Below are 26,343 nucleotides of genomic sequence, written 5' to 3' on the forward strand. Positions count from 1 at the left end.
CCTTCTGATTTCAGGTGGACGGGCAGATGAGTACAGAAATGTCCAACACGATGTCATGACATCAACACACACACGTGGTTTTCCAACATCTCGTTTTAGTTACATGGTCCAAAGACAGACATTTGGACTTTTCAGTTGAGTCTGAAGCAGAGTTACAGGTGGAAAGGTTCCTCAGACCCGGCTCCAGACCAGTGCACCAGAATGTAGTCAGACCCAGATCAAACTGAACCAGGGATCGGTTTTGCTGCGCCCATTTAATGTTTGAACAACAAGGACGTTCATCTGCATTGGAACACGTGTGGAGCACCTGAAGCTGGTGATGCTGGTTGTGATAGAGATATTAGAGTGGCAACGAGATCAACTAAATGAATAAAACAGTGGTTCTCAACCTTCTCAAGTGGTTTTCTGTCTTCACAGGAACCCGAGGTGATCCAGAGGAGAGGTCTGACTACGTTAATGAAAATCCACATTCAGCTTCAGGTACAAATATTAACAACTGGCTGTTCAGCTTCTGGCTCATGTGCATTTGAAATAAACCTCAACTGAAACTCCATCATATCATTATTAAATAGTTCTTGTACGATAAGTATGCAGTTCAGTTGGTGTCTCAAATTTCAAATCCTTTGTGTAAAACTATGAACGGCCTTGATCATGTTGTAGGGTTGAAGTATCAAGTGTGTATTTTAGAAATTTGCAGTTATTGTCACTTTGTTTCAGGAGCACTATGAATGGTGCATCCTCCAGAAAACAAGAACATGAAAACCAACATTCATCCTCAAACACCTTCACATATTAGACTCACCAGTTTTGTAACAGCTCATTGGAAAGAACGACATGATCTGGATTGAATTTCAGGATCAATGAAGAAAGAAATGCTGTGATATTTGCTTTTGTGTTTACGTTCAATATTTCAATTGGCTGATATGGGCCTTTTAAGATATGCGCCGATATGAAAAGGTTTATTTTACAGGATAAACAATGTGCATTATGATTATATTTTACATTGAAATTTTTTTTTGTCTTAATTCAAGTTCTATATATTCTGTCGTATTTGTGTTTTCTTTCAATTTATCTTTATTTCTTTAAAAAATATTGTTTTACTTCAGCATTATTGCCAATTTTATATATAAGTGATAGTTTTTTACTTGATATCGGTATCGGCATTGGCCACTAAAATCCGTACGTATATATATGTCTTTGTTATTATTCACCAATGACTCAATGGAGGACGATGTCAGGAAGGACCTCGTCTGGCTGTGTGTTATGTTCCATATACAGTCTGTGGTTATGTGTGATTATTTCCATGGCTCGTAATTCTCTGTTTGATGAAAACACTCGTCTGCAGACAGTTTAGCTTTTTGTTTTGAAATGTGATGAACTGTAACAGATTATAATTCAAATACATAATTGAATGTTTTCTTTGTTTTATCTTTATTAAACTGTGAAATCCCACCTGGACTCTGTCCATATGTCCTGTTTTATTTTGAAATCCCTCACCTTAAGTGTCCTCAGTTTGACTTCCTGTGTGGGAGTTTTCTTTCGGTCCCACCAGTGTCTCATCAGCCAGTTCCTCATGTCTGCAGTTGTCAGCTGGTCTTTGCACAGTGAAGCTCTGCAGCTGCTGGATTTTTCCTCCACATGACGTCTCTGTTCTGACCGATGACTCCGGCTTTCAAGTGAAGACAAGAAGGTTTGTGTTTTATTGTGGCAGGAAACTCTTCTGTTGTACATTTAAACCTTTGTCTCAGTGGGAACACTTTTCTCCCACCTGCAAGTGAACATCATCAGCCACATGGTGGCGCTGCAGCTTTTGATTTCATCTATGAATTATCTTTTGCAATAATCTCATCAAACCCTGAAAAAGTACTCAAAAGGCACTTCTGGCAAGAATGAGTGTTTATAATATGGGAAATATATTTAAGTGTATTTACAGTGAGTCTGACATTGTGCTGATAGTGGAGCAGATCTGGGCCCATTTGCTCCTTGAGTGTAAGGTTTTGATAATTGTGTAATACTTTTGATTTTAGTGTTTATGCAATCGAAAAAAACTGTAAGTTTGTGTGTGTGTGTGTGTGTGTGTGTGTGTGTGTGTGTGTGTGTGTGTGTGTGTGTGTGTGTGTGTGTGTGTGTGTGTGTGTGTGTGTGTGTGTGTGTGTCAGTTTACATTACATTTCAGTGAGCTGACACTTTTCTCCAGAGCGACTCACAATCAGTGCATCAACCATGAGGAACAAACCAGAGCAACAAGAATAGAGAAAGTACAATTTCTTCAAAAAAGCTAAACTACAAAGTTCTATAAGTTAGTGACATGTAAGTGCTTCTGAATTGTTAGTTTAAACTTTTATTCAAGGTGTAGTCTGAAGAGGTGTGTCTTTAGTTTGCAGCAGAAGATGTGTGGACTTCCTGTCCTGATGTCCATGTGGAGCTGGTTCCACCGTTTAGGAGCCAGGACAGGAAACAGTGGTGATGTAGTTGAGTGACAGCTGTCCCTCGCAGTGAGGGAGCAGCTGATTGGTCGATGCACAGCGGAGTGGACGGGCTGGGGTGTGAGGTTTGACCATGTCCTGGATGTAGACTGGACCCGACCCGGTCACAGCACGGTACCAAGTACTGGAGTTTTGAAACGGGCAGCTACTGGTAACCAGTGAAGGAGCGGAGTGGTGGAGTCTGGACCAGAGTCTGGACCAGAGTCTGGACCAGAACCTGCACCGCCTCCTGAATGAGAAGGGGGCGTGTTCTCCTGATGCAGGATGCATCAACAGGAACGTGTTGTTACAGTAATGTTGGCAGGAAGGGAGAGATGTGTGGAGTGACCACCCAGGCTCCTGGCAGTCTGGGTGGTCACTCTTTCTTTTACAGACAACTGAAAGTTAAGTTTCTCTGAACATGAAAGTGAAAGTTCGCCTCAGTTCGCGTCGCGTCGCCTCCTGAGCTCCATATAACGGCGCTCCGCAGGCAGATGTTCACACAGCTGCAGAGTCCGAGGAGACGAGATGAGGTGAGTTCATGTCTTCATGATTCTTCATGAACATTAATGATCCTTTAAGTCAGTGACAGTGTTTGTTTCATCACATCATCTTGTGTATTGATTTTATTAATAAGAATAATGTGAATTAAAGCAGCACTGACATTCACAGACATATCTGTGTCTGTGATTATGTTGATATGAAAACTTTTATTTCACATGATAAACGGTGCAGAAAAGATTTGAAAGTTCTACACATTCGGTTGCATTTGTGTTTTCCTTTTATTTATAAATCTTTATAATAAAGTTGATGGTTAAACTTTGTGAAAATGGTTTGATAACATCATCTTAAGAATCATTTTTAAATGTATACATCGGCTGTAATTGATAATTTGCTATTGGAAATGTATTACTCCCTAATACTGACATCAGCCCAGGATCTGATATTTATCATTATTATTTATAGAGAACTTTTCAAAAGCCAGATTACAGAAGTCACACAAGGCAGCATTAAAAACAAATGAGACATGAAATTGTTTAAAAGACAATTCGTTAAGATAATTATAATTAAAGTAAAATCAGGAACTTGAGTCATTGTTATTTTACTGTTGAATAAATCCTTTTGTCAGAACGTTTGATATCAACCCACTGATGATGTGTTTTAATGTTTATAATGAATCTCCATCAGTGCTGCTCAGAGTGACATGGCACTGGAGGACAGACTGGGGGCGCTGCAGTGCCACTTCACCTGGGATCTGAACCCCAGCAGGACCAAACTTTGGAGACTCAAGGACAAGCTGCAGGACATCGGCACAGAGGAAGGATGCAAGTGGCTGGGTCACATTTACAACCTGCAGGGGTACGTCCACTTCCAGCTGGGGTCCACTGAAGAAGCCAGGAGTTTCTTCAGCAGAGCCGCGGAGGCCTTCAGGCAGACGAGAGGAGCAGACGAGGGTCCCTGGCTGGTGGTGACCTACGGGAACCAGGCCTGGCTGCACCATCATCAGGGAGAACCAGCAGAGAGTCGGGCTTGTCTGTCAAAGATCGAAGGCCTGAGGACTGAGTTTCCATCGCAGGACGGGCTGCACCCGGAGATCTGTGCTGAAAAAGCCTGGACTCTGATGAACTTCAGCGGAGAACAGCAGCTTCTGGCAGCTGATTACTTCCAGAGAGCCATCCGGCTGCAGCCGGGTGTGGTGGAGTGGCAGACCAGCCACGTGTTAGGGTTAGTTAACATGTCCAAACACAGCAAAACAGGGGTCGAGGAAGACATCATGAAGAAACTGAGAGAAGCCAAGGAACAGGATCCAGAGAACCTGTACCTCGCTGCCGTTTACCTCCTGCAACTCGCTAAGAAAGGACAACCAGACCAATGTGGAGCACGCGAGTTAGCCACAAAGGTTCTGAGGAACCCTGTCAGCAACTACAGTGGAATCAAAGCTTTGCTGAGGTTTTACAGAACCTTCATCTCCATCGACGAGGCTGTTGCTTTGGCAGAAGAGGCTCTGAAGCTACATCCGGATGAACGTTATCTGAAAAGATGTGCCGCACTCAGCTACAAATGGAAGATCTGGGAGGAGGACAGTCACTCAAGTCCGAGCCTGATAGAGAAAGGGATCTGTGCCCATGAGGAGTTGCTTTCTCTTTATCCTCATTCCTCATTTATGAAGAAAATTGACATTGCAGGTATTTACGCAAAGTCAGAGAACACCAAGGCCAAATCTGAGGAGAACTTCCAGCAGCTGCTCGCAGAGGATCTGGAACCTGCTGAACAACAAATCTTATTCAACATCTACGCAAACTATCTGTTCTTCACTCAACAGAAGCATAAGATGTCAATCCATTATCACATAAAGGCGGCGGAGATACCAATCAAGTCCTCCCATCAGGAGAGAAGCATCCAGACTCTGGAGAAGATCAGAGACAGAGAGGGGAACCGAGAAGTAGACAAGTTTCTGTCCAGGCTGAAAGAGTCTCAGAAATAAATCCACCAAATATCATCCACACACAATCTGAATCTATTTGCATTCATCTAATTCAGGGGAAAGTAAATCCACGTAGATTTATAGATTCAGCTGTTGTGAACACTGATGATCACGTTTTAATTCAACTTGTATTTGTACGGAGCCAAATCACAACAGAGCGACTGACAGGGGAAAGTGGTCGAGTTCGTTTTTCAGTCTAACATTTAATATCTATATATATACGTATTAAAAAGTCTTCAATATAATTTCTCTATCTGTAGAATACCTCTTCAATTGTTTTCAGAGTGGTTGTAATATTGACGTTAATAGTAGTGATGCATTTAGATGTAACAGCAGGTTTCAGGTATGAAAGATTCATACATTATTATTAGAGGAAGACAACATTGAAACATATTCTTAAAAACCACATTAAGTGGAAACTGGCTGCAGTCATCATGTGTTGCTGATGTGGAGGAGATGTTTGCTCGCTCCTTTAAAAAACAGCTTGTTTGTAAAGTTTATTAAACAACAGAACAGACTCTGTATTCAATTTACTAATGTTTTGAGTGATGAAAATTGAACTCTGTCAAGTGTTTTTGTTAAATTGAATGTTAATTTGTAGTATAACCTGAATATATGAACAGGTTTGCATGCACAGAGTATTTCAGCTGTACTAATGCTATTAAACACTTCTTCTTTAATTGTGTCTTGTGTTTCCCTGAAAGAAATCTATGATAAAACCACAACTTCTAAAAGCTGCTGCTGTCAATATTAAATATGAGAACTTCATGTGTCCAAAGATTAAATCCTAGGTTCTGATTTTAAAAAGTGCTGGTTTACACTTTATTCCACACATCCAGGATTTCAGAATCATTTGCTGTAAATCACTTCCTGCAAGTAGAAAAGGCAAAGCTGCTGAAGTCGAAGAAACTGAACCGGAGCTGAATCAGCAGGAAACCTGGATGTGTAATCTGTCAGTGAGTCAGTTTGTGAACGAACACAAACTCATCTGCAGAATGAGACACAACTTCGTTAGTGTGAAGTGAAAGAGTGGAGAGCGACAAGAGAAGAAGAAACATTCCTCTAAAGCAGATCACAGTTCATACACAGCCACCTGATCAAAAACATTTGAAACAGCTGAAGGTTTTTAAGAGATGAACATTTTCCACATTTATTTGAATGAGCGAACAAAATACAGTAAAAGTTGAATGTTTAAAAGGAAGTAAAGACAAACAGCAGCAGAAATGTCCTGAACGTTCTGATGTTTGAACTCAAAAGCATAAAGGAGGAGTTCCCATCAGGAAGCGTGGATTAGAAACACCAACATGTGCAGTGTCAGAACCATTCACAAAATGATGTCCCCGTGACCTTTGACCTCTGAACCCTGATCAGTTCATCTTTGAGTCAAGAGGCGTTTCTTAAGACAACACGTTCACACGGGCAGAATTAGTTTCATCGGAGACGTTTGACCTCCAAGTGGACATTCATGAGACGTAATGAAAACCCACTGGTCGGACTCTGGAATCAAAACGTCCACAGACCAATCGGTCAGAATCTTTATTAACTCAATCAACAGAAAATGTTTGCAACAAAACCATTTCCTACACTTACAGATGTTTTCATTGACGGCCACAGTTTATCTGTGTTTTGGGATTTTTCAGAATGAAGCTGAAAAGCTTCACACAGACTCAGAACGACACGACCATGAAAACAGAAGTCACATTTCATACGAGGTTCCGAGGGAAAAAGAAAAAGATAGAAAGGAGGTCACTCGTTTCTCCGACTCTTCTTGTGACTCTTTTTTGAACTCCTGTGACGAGAAACAGACAAAATCTTGTTTAGTGCAAATATTTAAAAGAGTGATTGACACTTTATTACCAATAATAAACCCCACTGGAGGAGATCCTGAGGACTTGAAACCTCTCACCTCTCTGGAGACTTTGAGTGGCTGCGATGTCGGTGGCTTCTGTGATGACCTGGTTCACAACCAAGAAAACAACCATGATCACATATTATCATGTCGACTCAGCGTCTTTATTACACCATGGTTTCCTCTGTGTTAAAGTCAACGAACAAACAACATTGAATCCACATTACATCACAAATCAATGATATTTTACTACAGACAGACCGGCAGTGGGGCCGAGACGTGTTTTCTGACCTGGGGATTTGGAGCGGTGGCGCCGGTCCCGGGACCGGCTGCGGTGTCTGCGGGGGCTCTTGCTGCGATGGCGCTCTCTCCGGGGGGAGGGGCTGACAACACACAACAGAATCACTCAAAGAGCCTGAGGCACAAAATACTGTTTAAAATGTGACAACGAATTTCATCCAAAAGCAAACATACCTCCGCCTCTTCGGAGATCGGCTCCTCCTGAAGAAGGAAAAAGAAAACCAAAGGATTGGATTCAGGACATTTTCTTTCCATCTTCTCTGCAGAAAGATGGAAGTGATTGAACCGTCAGTAAATTGACCAACAATCAAAAGACAAACCGTCTGGGGGAGCGGCTGCGTCTGTAGCGAGGTGATGGGGAGCGACGAGGCCTGTCGTTGTCACGGTAACTACGTCTGTGTGGTTCAGGGGTCTGGAGTCTCTCCTGCTGCTGCTGGTGGAGAAACTGAGTTTTAAAATGTCGGCCACTATAACCAAACACACTGTCCTACTTTCTGAACATGTTAACCACTTCATCACTCGGAACCAGAGCCCAACAGAAGGAATCACTCCGTGAGGCTGCAGAGGGCGCTGTTGCTCAGTTAAAGAGACATTGTGTTGCTTTAATAAACTTTTATCACCTTGTCTTCTTCCTCATCTTCCTCGTCACTGGTCTCCACTTCATCCAGGTCTTCCTCCAGAGCGCTGATGCGCGGGTCCAACATCTCCGCCTCCTCGAGGACTTGTCTCCTCTGTTTTACACACACCCACACACACCCACACGTTAGTGGTGTGGGCCTAGGAAACAAGCTGAGCGTGTAAACGTGGACATACCTGAAGCCGGGGCAGGATGATGTCACACATCCTCTCTGCGTGAAGAAGCTCGTCGATAAACTCGTCAACGTGCATCAACTCAAACTCTGAAAAAAAGACCATGAAACGATGCTGGAATTATTTCAACTTATATTAAATAGATCAGAGGCACAAAGAAATGTTTTCCAGAGAGGAGCAGTTCCTTCACGTTCACGACTCACCTCCGTTTCTGTTCTGACTCTTGATCTTTCTGTAGTCGTTGTACAAAGGCTCCAGGTATTTGTAACAATCCGCTGCAGTGCCCGTCAGTCTCATGTACATGGCTCCAAGGAGACGAACATATCTAGTAAAACACGGGGAGAGGAGAAGGAGAAAAATCCAGGACACAGAATGAGGAGGCTGACGTCGTTTAGGATAATATATAGAATACATGGCAAGAGTCTTTGAGAATCATGAAAACCAAATTTGTAGTTGTGACAAACAGCCGCTCGTTTGTGACTCAAGTAGAATCGTAAACGCAAATTGAAGCGCCACAGTAAGAACTGAGGACTGCACGTGAGCCTGGACGGCACCAAACATGACTACATTCATCCAACTTGTATTTGTGACATCAAGTCATCTGCTGAAATACATTTCCTCCAAGTCAACCACAGGAGTCCATGTAATTCTACTGAAGTTACTGGACACTTTGGCCCTGATAGTAACATCTGAATGATGTTAATTCCACGACTGACCAGGACCTGAGTGATCTCACAGAAGTCGCTGACAAAAGGAAAAGTTGACACAAAAAAACACCTCCTCACGTTATCAGTTTAAAATAAGAGATAAACGGATGAACCTTCCTGAATGTTAAGAGTTAGACTGTGTGTGAGCACATTCGTCCAGGTTTTGTTTGGCTGACTCACAAATTCAGTACGACAGCAGTTCTCGGCTCTTAAGCAACTTACTTGAAATCCTCATTTTTTATGAACTCGACGATGATGTCTTTCTCCGGCTGAATCTGCAGCATCTTCAGCGCGAGGCAAAGGAAGGGGGTGGGCTTGATGTTTCCGCCATAAACTCCTCCAACGAACTTCAGCTCCATGGCTTTGTCAACAACCAGCTCGGCTGTGGATGTGACGACATGAGCACGATCAGTGTCAAGTTCAAACAGGACAGAGGGCGACACAAAGCTGCTAAAACAAGAGTTTACTTTTCTATTCAAACTGTCCCAGGGTAAAAACAACAAACACAAGTGGACGCTGGGGTTCAATGTAGTTTTATAACTTTCTCAATCTTTATCTGGTAAAACAAAGAATAAAGCACATGTACATGCGCCAAACAAGAGTTTCTGCAAGAATTAGTGTTTAAGACAAGGAAGGACTGAAATGACAATTTATAAAAATAACTTTACTGATAAAGGTTTCTTATCGTGATGCTTTTATTTGGGTTATTTGGGTTATTTGAGTAGAAATGAATCCTCCATTAGTCACAGCTTCTCTGCTTCTGTCAGTTTCATCAAATTTGTTAATTTGAATAAGTGGCAGTATAAACAAAGCAGGTATAAGATCTCACTTCGAGCACTGAGGAACCAAAATGTTCACTTTTAAAGTTTTCTTCTCTTTTACAGAACAAATATCTCATAAATTAAAAATGACTAACTAACGGTGACACGTGACCTGAGGTTTACATGGTTTTATTCACATATTAGTATTTTAACATCTGTACCAGTGAACTGTCGGTAGTTGAGTTGTGGTTCATTCGGTTTATTCCTTCACTAAACTATTGTTAACTTGACGATCTTCGGTTAATTTAGCCGACGCTAATGTTAGCTCTCTGGCTAACATGCTAACATGCTAACATGCTAACATGCTACTGACCGGTGAGGCCGAAGCATTCCTCCTTCCAGTATTTGGACTCGTAGATTCGGGTTCGGATGATTTTCTCCACCAGGTACTGTGGGTTCGTCCCGTGGATGCTGTTGGCATCCTTCACGGTTCGGTTCGCCATCGAGGAGAAATGTGGTTTCTAACACGAACACAACCGCGACATACAAGCTAACGTCCGGCGGAAACCAGACAGCTTCCGGCTGATTCCCTTCAGAATAAGAGTACAGGTTGGTCTGTCTCCGGAAGTCACCGAGTAGGATTTGTTCATTATCACATTAAAACCTTTGGGTTTTGATCAATGGTAAAGATACTGATAGTAAAAGTAATACTGATAATAATACTGATAATAATACTTATAATAATAGTTATACTGATGCTAATACTAATACTGATAATAATACTCACACTGATTATAATACCAATAAAAAAATATATATAAATACATTTTAGAATATAGGACTAGATGGTGAATATCTCTTGTAAGTTTGAAGGTCTTCTGCATAATTTAAGTTACCAACTACCAGTAGATGTTAGCAGGTGTTAGCAGGTGTTAGCAGCCCCCAGCGGATGTTAGGAACATAACCTCAGTTGCGCACCTTAGCGTCATCAAGTGTTTTGGCCTTTTAATCAAGAATACAGGCCGAACTTGAGGGTACCTGAGGCTAAAGGTAAATCTGACTGACTACTACTGAAAACTAGGATTATTTTTATTACATTTCTGCCAATAGATAGTTTCATCTAAATCTTACAGACTGGAGCTTTAATGTTCTGTCACTGGCCATCACATCAACAACACACACTTCCTGCCTTTCACTCTCACGTGACTGAACTCACCAATAAGAGGCCAGAAAGGCCTCAGACTCAGGTGAAGGTGAGACAACTACAGAAGCAGATTCAACACATTACTCCTGTTCTTATGAAATATTTAGATGTGTATAAAACGTCACTTTAAACATTAAAAACACATGTTGGTAAATTAACATAAACATAAATCAACTTTCAACTTTACAGTCACTAAATCCTTCTTTAACCTGTACATAATTAGTGTTGCCGCTCGCACTCCGAGGCAGCAGGTGGCACCAGTGGGAGTAACTCGCTGGTTACAAAGCGGAAACTACGCAATTTTGGCGCGAAGTGCTGTCCGCTGCGGTGGCGAGTGAATGTTGTGCGGACTTTGTGTCGTTGTGTTTATTTCGGTGTTGCGTGTCGTTGTGTTTATTTCGCTGTTTCGTGTTGTTGCGTCGGAGGAAACGCGATGAAGTATTTCACCAGACTCAGAGTCCGCAGAGTTTACAAGTGGCGCGGGAAACCGCTGCGATTCAACAGGAAGCTGAAGACGTACGAATATGGGTGAGAACCGAACTTTCCTGTTTTATTTGAATACGTCTCATGGTGTTTGTTCAGTAAAAGTACTGAAACATAACCTAGATCACATGTTAGTTTATTATCTCATAGTTATTGATTTAATAATCTGTCAGAGTTTAACAGTTTAATTATAAAAGTCTGTTTCCAGCTTCTCCACTGAGAATATTTACTCCATCAGTAACTTTAACCAATTATCTGTTGGTTTTCCACATGGCTGCATATAAACACATGTAAGGCTGAAAGTTAAAGGTTCAGTGTGTAGACTGTAGTGACATCTAGTGGTGCAGTGTCACGTTGCAGCTGAATACCCCTCCCCTCTTCTTCTTGGTGAGTTCAGTCACATGAGGGTGAGAAGCAGGAAGTGTGTGTGTTGATGTGATGACATGTGACAGAACATTAAAGTGCTGCTCAGAACGTGATCCGTCTCCATCCTGTTCCTTCACAATAAGAGGGATCCCACTATCACACATCGAGCCCTCACGTCACACACGTATAACAATGTCATCACATCACTGTTGTTGTGGGTAAAACAGTCAATTCCATTCTTGTCGTCACGTATGACATTTTATTACAGTCGAGGTTTGAACAAACCAAACCTTAAGACTTTTGTGACCAATGAGAAACTTCCAGAGGACGTCAGGTCAACAGCTGTGAGAACCACTGAAGTAATCTATTCACTTTTATTGTGAAAGTCCTGCCTCTGCTTGGATATTGAACTGGACCCAGTGTGATTGTTCATTTCCCCGTGTTGTCTCAGCTCTTTGTCCATCACTGTGGACGGTCTCCCGAGGACCACCATCATTAACGCCGGCCAGCACATCCTCATAGAGGGCGAGGATGAAGACAACCCGTACGTGGCCAAAGTCGTCAGGCTCTTCGGTGACGGTGAGTCCGACAAGATGTTCGAGTCTGAATCCGAAATACGTTTGTGTGTTGTTATCCCAGAAAAAACAAACGATCGACGACCACGTGTGTCTGGATGCTCGTTGGGACTAACAGATTTGATTGGCTGAGTGGTGTCACATGACATTATTTATAATACATGTAATTCAAAACCACCTGATTTGTCCCCGGAGGCCATTCTAAGGCACAGAGAGCATTTCAACACATCAGTTAAAAATCAGTGCAGTAGACTGAAATTATAAAGTAAGAGGAGTGTATGTGACTGTAAAGGGACAGTGAACACTGTTAGAAGGCAGATAAATACTGAATGATTAAAGTGATCCAGTACATTGAAGTAATACAGACATAAATGTACCGTTAAGGTGAATGAAGAGTATTTGTACAGCACCAGGCAGCAGCTGAATAAATACTGTAGCGTATGAATAAATATACAGATAATGAACAGATGAGGTTAATACTGATAATGAAGAATATATGTACGTGATCGGTACATGTATGTAAGTGCTCGGTGAGATTCCTGGGCTGCTACACCAGCGGCATAAAGGCTAGAAAAGCTGCGCCAGTTAAAATAGAACTGCTATGTTAAAACTTGACAAATCTCAATGATGAATGAGTTAAAGGTGTCTGGCTCTGGACCGTGGTTCAACTATTAGTGACCTCGGAGGACCTGAGCGACCTGTGCAGGCTCCTGACCACGTGTGACTCTATGTGAAAACAAATGAACACTAAAGTTGACAGGAAGCTGGCGATGGTCAAATTGTTCTTACAGTTTTAATAAGACTTGGAAGTTGAAGGAGTCAGAAACGTACGGCTACGATAACTGATGTGACGTAAAGACCAAGTATCTTGTCTGTTCCAGAGAGCGGGAAGCAGAAGAAGGCGGTGGTTCAGTGGTTTGTTCGTGTGTCTGAAGTGCCTCTGAGCAAACTGAAGCTGCTGGGCAGAGAGCCTCACCCTCAGGAGATCTTCTACTATCAGGGTCGCAGCTGTGACGACGAGGTCAACGCTGAGTCCATCCTCAGACCTGTGCAGGTAAAGGAGGGATTTCATCTGGTTGTTTACTTCTCCTTTATTTTAATAGTATGAATGAAAGGAACATCCTCTCTAATCTGCTCAAACCTGCTGTGGAGCTTCACATTAGCCTTTTCCTGATTGGACAGCACTAACGTGAAGTAGGGACAGAGCTGAACCTGTGACACCTGCAGGACAACTCAAGCCTGTTTGCTTGAGTCCGCACCATGATTTTCAATAAAATGTTTGTTTGGTTGAATCTCATTCAGCCTCACAGCAGAAATCTCATGGACAGATTTTAAAATCCTGAACAAAAGAACTGTTTTTGGTTTGTGTGAACTGACCCTGTAAGTCCTTGTCTCTCGAAGGTGAAGCACCTGGACGGACTGGCGCCGTTTCCCGACTCTGACGATAAGGACACTCTGTTTGTGAAGCTGTCCTGGGACTCTAAGACCTTCAAGTTGGTGGAGTCTGCTGTGGTGGAGTCTGCTGTGGTGGAGTCTGCTGTGGTGGAGTCTGCTGTGGTGGAGTCTGCTGTGGTGGAGTCTGTGTCTGAACCCACGCCGGCATCCTCTCCTCCCCCCTGTCCCAAACCCTCCTTGCCCCCCTCGCCCCCCCGGTCCCCGCCCGCGGCAGCTCCAGCGTCTCGAGGCCCCTCTCGATGCGCCCTGCCCACACCGGACCCTTCAGTTATGCACAGAGCCTCCTCGGGAGACGTGAGATACAGAAGGGCCACCATGAGCGCCGGCAAGGCCTGCACTGCGGAGGCCGAGTCCCTGCACTCGACCTCCAAACTGTCGGCCTCGAAATGTCTGAGCGCCAAGAGGAGGACCGCCTCAGCCACGACGCCAGGAGTCCGCAAGAAACTGGAGCTCAACAGTGAGTGTTTTAATATGATAAAGTCACTTCTGGGAATATAATCAGTAGATTTCAGTTTATTACAACTGGTTTGTTTCTGCAGACCAGTACAACGAAACTGTAAAACAGAGACGACAACATACAGCTTGGAAAAGCGTCTTTGGCACCAGTTTAATGAATCCAGTTGATCGCCGCTCTCGACTCCTCCTGGTTTTTCTTTGACTGTTTCCTTGTCATTGTCAGGTCCGGAGAAAATGACGCGAGAAGACCTCGTTGACCAGCTGCTGGACGAGGAGCTGGAGTCTGTGATGTTGGCACAGAGGCTCTCGTCCTCTCCTCCTCAGGCCCTGCGCCTCACCCACAGCCTCACCCCTCTCAGCAAGACCCACAGAGCCCCTGTCACCCCCCTCGCCCACCGACTCACCCCCCTCAGGAAGACCCTTGGAGACCTCGCCGGCGAGGACGCAGCCCCCCTGAAGCCTTCTGACAGTCCACCATCGTCTGCGAGAGAAGACTCCACCAGGTCGGGGCTCTCACGGCACACACACACCTAACTGAAGGAAGATTATAGTTTATAGTCAGTTTGTGTTGCTGTTCAACTGCTGTGTTTCTAATATGTTGTTCACCCACATTATTATATTCATATAACATCATCATCCTTATTCTTAAGACTTAAAAAGTCAGACTTTGTGGATTATTTTCAAGTTCAAGAATGATCTGTCAACCTCAATCTGGTTTTTAAACCAGGGAGAGAAAAGCAGGTTTTAAGTGATGCAATCCAAAGAAACTGGTTAAAACTGGTTTTAAAAGAATACCAACAGGATAACCTTGGCTTTAAAATTGTGTAAACCTTAGCTTACTAGTTTAATTCAAAGGAAAATGTACTTAAATTGGTTTATAGTTGTTTAAAAAGAGAGATTTAGTTTAACTGTGAATTGAAAATGGTTTAAACCAGAGAAAAACAGGTTTGCACTGGTTTATTTAAACTGGTTTAAACCAGTGATAATAATTGACAGTAAATAAACCACAGACACGTTGGTGCCTCTCAGTCCTCAGCAGCGTGACGTGATGGAGGCAGAGTTTCTGACCGGCTCGGTCAAAACACCACGAAGAAGAAATGCCACTCCGAGGAGAGACATTTCCACCAGGGGGCAGAAGTGAGTCCGACCCTGCAGGACTGGTGGCTGCAGCACAGCTGTTGTGTGTTTGAGTTTATTCTGCTGCCTGGTTAAAACCCTGAATTCACCGTTTATATAATAATTATATATCTAAATATTTAATATATATATTCACATGCAGGTGTAGTGGGCGCACAGATGCTTTAACTCAGGCTCCGCCCACACTGATGCGTTTTAACAACCTGTTAGCGACGCTTTGTGTTCAGCGCTGGGCGTCGAGTCATGTGACTGATGAGAACCAATCAGGAGGAGAACGTCTGCGTCATCGTTTGCTAAAGTCTCAGTTTCTGTTCGTCCAGATTAAAACACAAACCCAAGAGTTTTCAAACTAAAACGAGACCAGTTTACACAAGTCTCTGATTTAAAGGAGGAAAACTCCTCCGACGTAACCATAGCAACAATCATGAGTTTTAAAATCAAAACGTGTCGGTGTGGACAGAATCTAAATTAAAGTATCAGCACCTCCGAGGCTCAACAAAGTGGTGTTTCAGGAAAATAGATGAACAAAGTAAATGTGGTGGTTTTGATTCCGTCTCAGTTTTCAGGGAGTCATCACATCAGGGTGAAGTGACGGCACATCTGATCTGATGTCAACACTGGTTTTGTTTTTTGAATGAACTGTTTTCGTCCTCAGAGCTGCGACGCCATCTCGAAAGAAAGAAGCGAAAACCCAGAGGGAACCTGCTCTCGCTGCTCTGTGAGTGTGATGTCATCATGTTTACTTACAGAAATGGGAAATCAATATATTAACATTATCTGTTTCAGAAGCCGTTCAGGTTAACACTTTAAAACCTCTGACCTCTACTGTAGAAGTGTTCATGTCTCTGAAATCAAACTCAGCTGAAAGGTTATGTAAGTCAATCAAACATGATAAATGATAAAAGCACTGAAAATCTATTATAAATACAAAATCAATAAAAACATTATTTCTTAACTCTCCATAAGTTATTTGAACTTTGAACTCTCCCACCAGTCTCTGGTGGCACCACGCGTACGGGACGTCCGTCTTCACATGTTTAATTTCTCCACCGTGACTGTAACTGTCTGATGTCACCAGGGCCGAGGTGGACAACGAAAACTCTCCGATGCTGCCGACCGCCTTCACGCCGAGGAGCTCCAAGAGGAAGTCGGCCCAGCTGGTGTCGGCTCGCATCAGGAAACAGCTGTGAGTGCGACGGCTCTGTGACTGACCCCCGCTCTCCAGGTCGGAGCTGCTCTGTGCTGACAGAAGGACGTTTGATCGATTCTCACATTTTAGTTCAGTTGAAATGGAAACCTGGTGAAGTCCATCATCTGTCCACTGTCAGTCTTATTTATTTGTGTTCACATCAACATCGGGTTGTTCACTTTTCTCCCAAATTAATATCAGAGAGCAAAGTCAAGGATTCATTTATCAAAGAAAATACCAAAATCTTTATTGTCTCAGCTTCTGATTCGTGAGGATTTACTGTTGCTGAGTTTTAGATTATTGTACGTTGCCTTTTTGTGGGTTTTGAACTGGGAATCAGTGCAATGGGCCTTTTTTTCACTTTGTTGAATCTTTGTCACCCATCAAATCAAAATTTAATACATTGTACACATTTTATCTGGAAAACCTCAGTTGTTAAATTTCATTTGTTTCCTGTTTGTTCAGGAATCTTATGGACAACCCTCAGCTCTCGGACTCAGACGGAGAAGAAGAGGACGAGTTTGTCCCAACGAAGAAGGAGCTGCAGAGCAGCAGTGAGGAGGAGGAGGAGGAGGAAGAGGAAGAGGAGGAAGAGGAAGACCTGGATAGTGATGAGGAAATTGTAGCGAAGAGGAGCCGACACAATGCAGCCGGTTCTCACACTCCTCGTTCAAAGAGGAAAACTCGCATCTCTACCAGGACGCCGCGTAAAACTCCCAACAAGAAGGTAAGAGTCCAGACTGATGAATCGCTTCTGTTATGCATATGTTAGTGTTTTCTTTTATACTATATATAATCTTATCCACGTTCTTGTAATAAATTAAATCGTAACCTTCATGTATCGTATTGTTCCGTTCTTGCCAATAGACAGTCCAGCGTCCACTTGTCCTTTTGAGGGTCGCTGGGAGTGAGAGTCAATCACTACCACCTTCTGTGGCTAAACAAAGTATTGTTTAGCCACAGAAGGTTTTGTTCGTGTCACACGATGCAGATGATTGGCTTGTTGGGGAGGAGGGGCCGGACATGTGTCATACAAACGCCGTCTTTGGCGTTTATGGACTTTTCTAAGTCAAACATTATTTATTTACAACAGAATTAAACATGTTTCCTCTCAAACTTCATTGTTTCAAACACTTTTTCTAATTGATGGTTGATTGTTTTAAAATAAAATGCAATAGAGGGTTAGGGTTAGTTAAACAATCACTGAACGTGTGTAAAAACTGAGCAAGAAGAAATCAGAAGTAATTTACATCTTTAAAGAGAGACGACCGCCGTCCCGCGTGGTCCAGCCTAACTCTGTGACTGGAATCAGTTTTTTAAATTTCTCTTGATGTTTTTACATCTGCCTCAACAGATCACACCTGGCACGCCACGGACCCCCCGTCACGCCACTCCCAGCATCCCCAGCAGGTCACTGCCTGCCCGACGTCCCGGTAATGTCCTGGAGGAGGCTAGAGCGAGGTAAGAGGAGAGTCCAGCTCCAACACAACAACCACTGACTCATTCTGTTTCATCGACGCACACTTCTGAAGTCAAAGCTTCGTACAAATTTTAAGGAAGTTTTATGTATTTATGGTTATTTACGGACAACAAAGACAATCGGTGACGAGATGGATGATACGTCTCCACTTCCTTCTGTTGTATTAAATTCAACTAAGATATCTGATGCAAACGGCACCATCTTGTGCTTTTGAAATCATTTGTCAGTATTGATTCTGAAGTGGAGCGAATTGTATCGAGGTCCCGCCCACACACACGCTCAACCAATCACGAGTCACGTTTATATATCATCAAATAACAAATTTACATCAAACTAATCAGAAACATGAACACATGAACATCAGTTTGATGAGAGCTGCAGCCGTCCACCAGGGGGCAGAAAGCATCGTTGTCTCTGTGTTTGTTTTACATTGAAGGTGTGTTACATGTTGATGTGTGTACGTCTCCCATCAGGCTGCACGTGTCGTCGGTGCCGGAGTCTCTTCCCTGCAGGGAGCAGGAGTTTCAGGACATCTACAGCTTCGTGGAGAGCAAGATCGCCGACGGCACCGGAGGGTGAGACCAGGCCCGACCCGTGTGACGCTTTCACAGCGAGTCAGTCGTCCCGCTGGTCGTCACGCTGACCTGTTGTGCGCTGCGTTTCAGGTGTATGTATATCTCAGGCGTGCCGGGCACAGGGAAGACGGCCACGGTGCACGAGGTGATGCGCTGTCTGCAGCACGCCGCTGAAGTGGACGAGATCCCTCCGTTCCACTTCGTCGAGATCAATGGGATGAAGATGACGGATCCTCATCAGGCCTACGTCCAGATCCTGCAGGTGAGGACTTAATGGAAGAGTAGGTTGGACATTCAGTTGAATGTGTAATGAAGATATTCAGTTTTATGTACTCGAAACTCGACCAGGACTGTTTGTCTTAATCGTGTCAGTTAAATTATTACCACAGTACGGACGCTGACCGACTCTCTCCTCTCCAGAAACTGACGGGTCAGAAGGCGACGGCCGACCACGCTGCCGCCCTGCTGGAGAAGAGATTCAGTAACCCAGCGCCCAGGAAGGAGACGACAGTGCTGCTGGTGGACGAGGTCACAACCGTTAAATAAAGTTAAACAAGTCCTGTGATAAATCTTAATTCTCATTGTTTCAGGCGCCTTCCTCACCATGCACACACACACACACACACACACAGTCGTTTACTTAGACTCACACACTCTGTCCTGCTGCCACATTCACACTCGACAGAACCCAGTGGATCCATCCCAGCAAATGAACTGCTCCCGTTTGTTTGATTAATAATAAGTCTCCAGTTGAAACCAGTGAGCTCTTATCAACCAAGTCTACAAACAAAGTGCACAAAAAGTGGAAGGATGTGGTGAAACCGATCGATCACTGTTCACACACTTGTATGATCCCTTTGTTATTTATATGATCAATATAAGTTATTTTGTTGTGTTTTGTCTTGTGCATCTGTCAAAGTTGCACAAAGTTGATAGTTTTATCCGTTTGTGTCAGACTGACCTACTTTGTGTCTGTGCTCCTGTAGTTGGACCTGTTATGGACGCGGAAGCAGAACGTGATGTACAACCTGTTCGACTGGCCCACGCGGCGTCACGCCCGCCTGGTGGTGCTGACCATCGCCAACACCATGGACCTGCCGGAGAGGATCATGATCAACAGGGTGGCCAGCAGACTGGTGAGGGGAACACACGCCTTCATGTTACAAGACGTCAGATCATGATCGTCCCTGAGACGTGTCCGGTGGGACGAGACGCTGGAGAAATATCAGTCCTCTACGCACAACAGTGCTCATGCGTCTCAGGCTCCTTCCACATGAAGGTTTTAGAGCATCACTGTTGCTATGGTTACACCTGATGTCCATATGACTCCGGAGATCTCCAGCCTCTGAATCAGAGACTGTAAATGCTGCTGATCTCATTTTAGTGTGTAACTGAGAGTTAAGTAAATCATGACGCCCATGTTCTCTTCCTGATTGGTTCTCATCAGTCACCAGACTCGACCACAAAGTGTCGCTGACACTTCCTGTCAGTAACAGTTCCACCTCATCGTCGCTCAGCGAAAACAAAATCCGGTTTCTGTTTCTAAGCAAACAACTGCAGAGGAGACATCTACTTCCTGTCTACATCACATGACCAGTGTAGGTGAACGGTCATGTGATGTTGGGTGTGTTAGTCTGGATTCAGATGATTTCTGATACTGAGCTAAAATGCTTGTTTTTGTAAAAGTGTCATTGTTGACACAGCCTCAGATGATGTTGCTATGGAGATGAGTCCAGTTCGAGGTTTGGAATCAGAGCTTAACAACGTGTGTGTGTGTGTGTGTGTGTGTGTGTGTGTGTGTGTGTGTGTGTGTGTGTGTGTGTGTGTGTGTGTGTGTGTGTGTGTGTGTGTGTGTGTGTGTGTGTGTGTGTGTGTGTGTGTGTGTGTGTGTGTGTCTCTCTCTCTCTCTCTCTCTCCAGGGGTTGACGCGGATGTCCTTCCAGCCGTACAGCTTCAAGCAGCTGCAGCAGATCATCATGTCCAGGCTGAACAAGGTGAAGGCGTTCGAGGAGGACGCTCTGCAGCTCGTGTCCAGGAAGGTACATGAAGCGACCGGCGGTCCGCTCGCCCGACCCGAGCTCATTCTCAGGTCTGTCCACTCACAGCCTTCCTCTCCTCTGGCAGGTGGCCGCGCTGTCGGGCGACGCACGCCGGTGTCTGGACATCTGCCGCAGGGCGACGGAGATCTGCGAGCTCTCGGCCGCCGAGCACTCTGCCACGGGACAGGTGGGAATGAGCCATGTGATGGAGGCGCTAAATGAGATGTTTTCCTCCGCCTACATCACCGCCATCAAGTAGGATTCTCACTCTGGTCACATGACTGAGATATAAAAGTGCACACGAGGAGCTTTAATGACAGGAAGTGACAGATGTGTGTTTCCAGGTGTGCGTCCGTGCAGGAGCAGCTCTTCCTCAGGGCCGTCATCACTGAGTTCCGTCGACTCGGACTGGAGGAGGCCACGTTCCAACAGGTCAGATCAAACACATGAAGAAGAGTCTAAAGATACGTAGAAATACAGACGAGTCTTTACTTCACATTTTACAGAATGTCTGTGGTGACGAAGGAAGGGAAAAACTTTAGTCTTTATTTACCTGCAGAAGGAAACGGTCTCAATTTCGACTGTCGGATAATAAAACTGTTTATTTGACTGATTCATTAGTTGGACGATAAAAAACAGCTGATATGTTTAGTGGAAATTTAAAGTGGTTAAAGTTACTTCAGCTGGTGTAAATGTTAAACTGGTTTCAAATGGTGGTATGTGAAACCTCACGAGTGACGACCTGATCCTGGCGACGTGTGCGCTCTCTCAGGTGTTTGTGCAGCACCAGGCTCTGTGCCGGGTGGAGGGTCTGCAGCCCGTCAGCGTGTCCGAGGGCCTGGCCGTGTGTCAGCGTCTGGGGGCCTGCAGGCTGCTGCTGCTGGAGCCCAGCCGCCTGGGAGTCCTGCAGCGCGTCCGCCTCAACGTCAGTCAGGACGACGTGCTCTACGCCCTGAAGGCCGACTGAAGGACGCACCCTGTCAGGCTGACTCATCTGAACCTGAATGTGGGACAGCAGCTTTGTGCTGCATAAGAATGTCACTGATGTGAATAATGACAAAGGTGAGGGTGATCCTGATCCAGATCCAGATCCTGATCCAGATCCAGCCTGAACTGTGAGACCAACTGAAATAAGTTGTTTTTATCATTTAAAACTGACACAGAATCCCAGTCTGGTGTTTTTAAAGAGTTTCGAGGACTCGACCACAGACTCGGGTTGTTTACATGTGATGGGTTTTTCTTAGTGAATCTGACTTTTTACTTCATCTTTTTTTAGATGGGAGAGTTTGTGATGTCCCCGCTTAAAACTTATTTAAACTGTGAGATTTGGTTGTTTTTTTAAATATTATATGAGTGATAATTTGTTTGTTTCCATACTTGAATATGTAATAAAAGTCCATCTTTAATGTGAAGCTTTTTTTATTCACTGTTGCACTTCCCCCTCGCTGTAGATTCCTCACTTCATGTTGCCGTGTGGAGAACCTCCCCTCTCAATCTCTCAGCCAATCACAACATGTCTGACTGCACAGACTCCACCTGATCTAAAAGTTTCCAGCACATTTCCGATTCCACTCGACTAAACAAATCACTCAGCAGAAAGAATCTTCACTCATTGAAAAACTTTATTATAACTTGAATTTATTGCACAAAAATACAACCTGTTCATGGATACTGCTCTTGGCCTGACGGAGGCAAACGAGATCCACCACAAGAAACATGTTGAAACATCTGTTCCCTGAAAGGGCGTTTGACGTTTCCTCTTTGATAAAACTCTAATGACACAAAACGTCAAATAAAATGACGTGAAGCAGGAAATCAGCTTTTTCTTATGTTTATATATATTCAATATAGTTATTGAATATCCTTACAAATAGCTTATTGAAGTCGATAACATTTATCGGTTAAATTTGGACGTGTCAGTCATAAGATTCAAGTTCGATCTTGATCGTTTCACTAGGAGCAGAATATGAAACTGCCGCCGTTCTCACACATCTTGGTTTATAGATGCACAGACACACAACGCCAACGATGAAGACAACGACCACAACGACCGCAGCGAAGAGACCGAGTCCAAACGTCACATGGTCCAGACACCGGTCGACAGTGAGGCAGATCAAGTCGGGGTTCACTGAAACGAGGTGAAGACGAGAGCAGAAGAAAGTATTTTGTTTTGGATCTGACAAAGAAGTGGAAATTCATGGGCCTCGAAAATATTGTGACATTCAGAGGACTGATATTTATGAAGGTGTGAATTATGCTCTTCATTATCTCACAATCACACGTGGTGTCGTTCTACCATAACTGGGTTCATAACGTTGTTTCACAACCGTAACAGTTCTTTCTCTTTCTCTTTCGCTCTCTCGCTCTCTCTCTTTCTCTCTCTCGCTCTCTCTTTCTCTCTCTCGCTCTCTCTCTTTCTCTCTCTCTTTCGCTCTCTCGCTCTCTCTCTCTACTCACCGCTTGTTATTGTTGGGCTCTGCTCCAAGAGACGAGTACAGTTCACTGTCAAACAGAGAAATCTGATTAAATCAGTTCATATGTTAAAGATAAGACTGTATCTAAACTGTTCCTGTATTTCTCACCTGAGCAGGCGGTTGTCACCTGGACCTGAAGAGAAGGGAAAGTGTAAAGTTATAGAAAATGCTGTCTCATGTAGAAGAGACGTGACGGAGCACAAAGGTCTGCATGTAAACCCAGTGTCAGTGTGACGGTCTTTGATTAGTAATGATGAAGCTCAAGTTCTTTTCAAAAGCAAACGTCCAGGAGCAGGAAGTGCAGAACACGTGTGAACATGTCTGGACATGTTTCAGAGCACAGTGGGCTGCTGTGGCTCAGGAGGTAGAGCGGGTCGCCCACTAAATCCACGTGTGGCAGGACTGATGTAAAGACCCCATACTGAGTGATTGACACACAACACACTCACGTAGACCAGACGAGAACAACTAGAGCGCTGGTGAGCTGCTCCAGTCGCACACTGGATCCTCATGAATGAACCACGGTCACCATTGGTTCTGCTCTAAGTTTGAATTGTCTCATAAGAGAGAGTTTGACTTGCTCCTACAACCCGTCCTGGATCTGGGGAATGTGCTTCTGAATATTAAAGCTGTTCTTTACCCCTGAACACTCTTTTCTGTAGAGCAGGAAGTCAGAGCAGATCTTCATGGTGATGGACTGGTTGTTCAGAGCCTGCACCAGAGTTTCATGTCTTCTAGAGTTGAGGGCGATGACGGTTTTCTGAAAAACACACACATAGACCAATCAACAGAGTTGCAGAACCATTGAATCAGCTTTGTTTCGAGTGTTCCAAACAAACTGAGTGAAGGAACACACAAAGATTGTCACTGATGTGCAGGACTTACATGGACGTCCTCCCAGCTGATGTGACAGCTGGAGGCGTGTGGCTGAGACAGCTCGTACATGAAGGAACCATCCAGCTGTTGTGTGACGCTACAGTTCTGATGTGAGGACACCAGAGGAAGCTGAAACACCAACAGAGCAGCAACACCTGAAAACCAATCACAAGGTCAAACACACTTTAGTCATTCATGAGTCCAAGTGAACATTTGTTTCACGTTTGATTCCCTGGAGGTGTTCCTCACAGCGACCTCCACCTTTGACCACCATTATCTAATCATCCTTGAGTCAAACTAAATGTTTGTACCAAATTTGAAGAAATTCCCTTCAAGAACGTGACGGACAGACGAGCAAACGTACTATCGCCACAGCGGAGGCATACAAGTGAAAGTGTGTTTCCATCAATAGCTCAAGCATCAAGCTCATAAATCCATGGATCAATAAAAACCACCTTTACTGATCAGTACCTACACAAAACAAGCCTCAACCAGGAAACTGGAGGAGCAGAGCCACAGAGTTCACGTTCCTCCAGTGACCACGACAACTTACACTGACAACAATAAAAATCTTTTTACAGTAAAAGTGATTGTAAGAAGTGAAGATGTAGACACTTCAACATGACTCATGATTTTCCATGGCCAAGTGAGGCTCAGTGAAGGAGGCGTGGCCATCACGACTCTCCCGTCACGTTCACTTCTCAAAGTCTGAACAGGATTAACAACAGACGATGTTGCACCTTGTTAAGATCTTTGAGACAAACTGTGATTTGTGAATATGAGACAATACAAACCAAATGTGATACATTCACCTAACAATGATCCTGTTTTATTATCAAAGGAATCCACTGTTTACTTTGTGCCATCAGATAAGGAGAATGATGAGTGACAGATTATTTGGATTATTAATGTTCAGGTAATCAAAGTTCAGTGTTTTATTTGTCATATGTAAAAGGTGTTCCTCAGGCTGGACGTCGTGCACTTCACATTCTGTAGCTTCTACCAGAGGCAGAGGTGTGAACAGCCCCTGTTGGGTGGAGTCCTCACGATGGAGCAGGCTCTTCTGTGGACTCTGTGGTGGTAGATGTCCTGCAGAGAGGGAGGATCTTTGGTGACATGCCGAATTTCCTCAGCCTCCTCAGGAGGTCCAGCCGCTGTCGTGCTCTCTTGACCAGCTGGGTGGTGTTTGGTGTCCAGGTGAGGTCATCACTGATGTAGACGCACAGGAATTTGAAGCTGCTCACCCTCTCCACCTCGAGCCCACGGATGAGCAGTGGCCGATGAGTTCTCCTCTCCTTTCTCACGTCCACCATCATTTCCTTGGTCTTGTCCGTGTTGAGGGTGAGATGGTTCTCTTCACACCTTGTCACCAGACCTGCCACCTCACGTCGAGAAGCTGTTTCCACGCCACCGGTGATAAGTCCAATGACTGTGGTGTCGTCAGCACATTTCAACGCAGTCGTATGTAGGGCTGCAGCTATCGATTATTTTTTGATTCATTAATCTAACGATAATTTTTTCTATTACTCGATTAATCTAACGATTTTTTTTAATACTCGATTTGTATAATAAGGAATTTATCAAAATATATATTTTTGAAACTTTTTATATGTATTTAATAATCTTCTAATCTGCCTTTTACGGTCACATATCTCTCCAAAATAAAATTTGGGCAACAGCTTGTTCCATTCAAGTAGAAGGTAAAGTAAAACTAAAGTAAATTTCTGGAGGAATATCAAAACACTGTGTAAATTCAAGTTTAGCAGTCTCTCAAAAACGAAACCTTGAAGCAGCCTAGAAGCTGTATCAATGTCTGCATGAAGTCAAATACTGACAAACTAACAAATATAATAAGGTATGTAATAAAAGATAAAGAGCTTTTAAAAAAGTCATCTTAAAATAAAGTACGTCCGCACGTAAAAATGAACAAAAAACCCTCCGCGAGTCGAGCTATGTCCGCCCCCTCTTTCTAGGTCTCTTACATCGCACCAGCCCGAGCTGATCTGAATGTGTAACGGCAACAGGAATACACCTCAATCCAACCGTCAATCAAATCTTATTTTAATAGCTCATTTTCACGAATCACAGATTGCCATCTTGTGACCTCCTCTGTTCTTCGCCCTCAGATAGAAAGAGGAACATGACGACAAAGAAAACCACAAAGACCTCAGTGTTTCCTGCAGTGTGCAGGGTCATAACAACCATGCACTTCACACCTTTAACAAATACTTAAAAATGATTAATAACAATATAATATCCACTAAATGATGCTGCTACATGTTCCTCTCCCAGCCAGACAAATAATAATATGTACAACATTGATGAGAATGTGTGTGTTAGTATGATCCTCCATGTTTAAAGAGTATGTGACAGAGAGTGAACTTACCTGAAAGGATGCATCCAGCACCAAGCATCTCTCCTCTGGACTCTTCAGGTCTGGACTCTTCAGGTCTGGAACTCTTCGGGTCTGGAACTCTTCGGGTCCGGACTCTTCGGGTCTGGAACTCTTCGGGTCTGGACTCTTCGGGTCTGGACTCTTGAGAGAGAATTTCCCTAAGTGAGGCTTAAAGCCCCGCGCCAGGATTGACCCCGCCCCCCGGATTGACTCCCCCCCCCCCCGGTTACCAATCAGTGCGGTTGCTCTGATTGGTCCAATC

At 44.0% G+C, this 26,343-nt stretch overlaps 3 protein-coding genes and 1 long non-coding RNA gene across 11 annotated transcripts; 2 read left to right on the top strand and 2 right to left on the bottom strand.

Annotated features, from left to right (window-relative positions):
• Positions 1 to 108: 108 nt before the first annotated feature.
• Positions 109 to 18,325, bottom strand: LOC117760479. The gene is made up of 3 exons (XR_004613680.1): positions 18,315 to 18,325; positions 15,874 to 15,878; positions 109 to 244 (listed from the first exon to the last, which is right to left on the bottom strand). It is a non-coding gene; the product is annotated as an uncharacterized LOC117760479 (long non-coding RNA).
• On the top strand, positions 2,855 to 24,414 carry LOC117760472 (interferon-induced protein with tetratricopeptide repeats 1-like). Of its 2 annotated transcripts, XR_004613679.1 has the most exons (4): positions 2,855 to 2,998; positions 3,654 to 5,005; positions 15,100 to 15,106; positions 24,403 to 24,414. XR_004613679.1 is itself a non-coding variant. In XM_034583527.1 (2 exons), exons 1-2 carry the CDS (start codon positions 2,994 to 2,996, stop codon positions 4,948 to 4,950), a joined length of 1,302 nt encoding a protein of 433 aa, XP_034439418.1. In that variant the 5' UTR covers positions 2,855 to 2,993; the 3' UTR covers positions 4,951 to 6,635. The 2 variants fall into 2 exon arrangements, 1 of the variants encoding a protein (XP_034439418.1); XM_034583527.1 differs by lacking the exons at positions 15,100 to 15,106; positions 24,403 to 24,414 and having other exon boundaries at positions 3,654 to 6,635.
• Positions 6,469 to 9,957, bottom strand: LOC117760475 (pre-mRNA-splicing factor 38A). Of its 6 annotated transcripts, none has more exons than XM_034583534.1 (10): positions 9,751 to 9,957; positions 8,839 to 8,998; positions 8,113 to 8,234; positions 7,913 to 7,998; positions 7,720 to 7,830; positions 7,420 to 7,532; positions 7,274 to 7,300; positions 7,091 to 7,182; positions 6,857 to 6,905; positions 6,469 to 6,739 (listed from the first exon to the last, which is right to left on the bottom strand). In XM_034583534.1, exons 1-10 carry the CDS (start codon positions 9,878 to 9,880, stop codon positions 6,697 to 6,699), a joined length of 933 nt encoding a protein of 310 aa, XP_034439425.1. In that variant the 5' UTR covers positions 9,881 to 9,957; the 3' UTR covers positions 6,469 to 6,696. The 6 variants fall into 6 exon arrangements, with proteins under 6 accessions (XP_034439425.1, XP_034439426.1, XP_034439423.1 ...); XM_034583535.1 differs by having other exon boundaries at positions 6,472 to 6,739; positions 7,420 to 7,529; positions 9,751 to 9,936; XM_034583532.1 differs by having other exon boundaries at positions 6,472 to 6,739; positions 7,079 to 7,182; positions 7,420 to 7,529; positions 9,751 to 9,936.
• orc1 (origin recognition complex, subunit 1) lies at positions 10,873 to 21,748 on the top strand. 2 transcript variants are annotated; one of them, XM_034583517.1, is made up of 19 exons: positions 10,873 to 11,109; positions 11,882 to 12,009; positions 12,887 to 13,059; positions 13,407 to 13,528; positions 13,589 to 13,917; positions 14,140 to 14,419; positions 14,946 to 15,053; positions 15,709 to 15,771; positions 16,132 to 16,239; positions 16,708 to 16,969; positions 17,597 to 17,703; positions 18,196 to 18,297; positions 18,388 to 18,559; positions 18,718 to 18,825; positions 19,284 to 19,433; positions 20,217 to 20,336; positions 20,422 to 20,591; positions 20,681 to 20,768; positions 21,109 to 21,748. In XM_034583517.1, the coding sequence occupies exons 1-19, from the start codon at positions 11,015 to 11,017 to the stop codon at positions 21,301 to 21,303; spliced, it is 2,880 nt and encodes a 959-aa protein (XP_034439408.1). In that variant the 5' UTR covers positions 10,873 to 11,014; the 3' UTR covers positions 21,304 to 21,748. The 2 variants fall into 2 exon arrangements, with proteins under 2 accessions (XP_034439408.1, XP_034439409.1); XM_034583518.1 differs by lacking the exon at positions 14,946 to 15,053.
• Positions 24,415 to 26,343: the final 1,929 nt, after the last annotated feature.

The sequence above is a fragment of the Hippoglossus hippoglossus genome, chromosome 4 (genome assembly GCF_009819705.1).
Source record: "Hippoglossus hippoglossus isolate fHipHip1 chromosome 4, fHipHip1.pri, whole genome shotgun sequence".
NCBI lineage: Eukaryota > Metazoa > Chordata > Actinopteri > Pleuronectiformes > Pleuronectidae > Hippoglossus > Hippoglossus hippoglossus.

Coding starts and splice junctions, on each gene's coding strand:
- LOC117760475 (XM_034583530.1), bottom strand. CDS start 9,880: ATGGCGAACCGAACCGTGAAGGATGCCAACAGCATCCACGGGACGAAC. Junction 7,831..7,912: donor TCATCCTGCCCCGGCTTCAG/GTATGTCCACGT, acceptor TGTGTAAAACAG/AGGAGACAAGTCCTCGAGGA. Junction 6,906..7,078: donor ATCCCCAGGTCAGAAAACAC/GTCTCGGCCCCA, acceptor GTTGTGAACCAG/GTCATCACAGAAGCCACCGA.
- orc1 (XM_034583517.1), top strand. CDS start 11,015: ATGAAGTATTTCACCAGACTCAGAGTCCGCAGAGTTTACAAGTGGCGC. Junction 20,337..20,421: donor TGCAGCTCGTGTCCAGGAAG/GTACATGAAGCG, acceptor CTCCTCTGGCAG/GTGGCCGCGCTGTCGGGCGA. Junction 20,592..20,680: donor GCCTACATCACCGCCATCAA/GTAGGATTCTCA, acceptor GTGTGTTTCCAG/GTGTGCGTCCGTGCAGGAGC.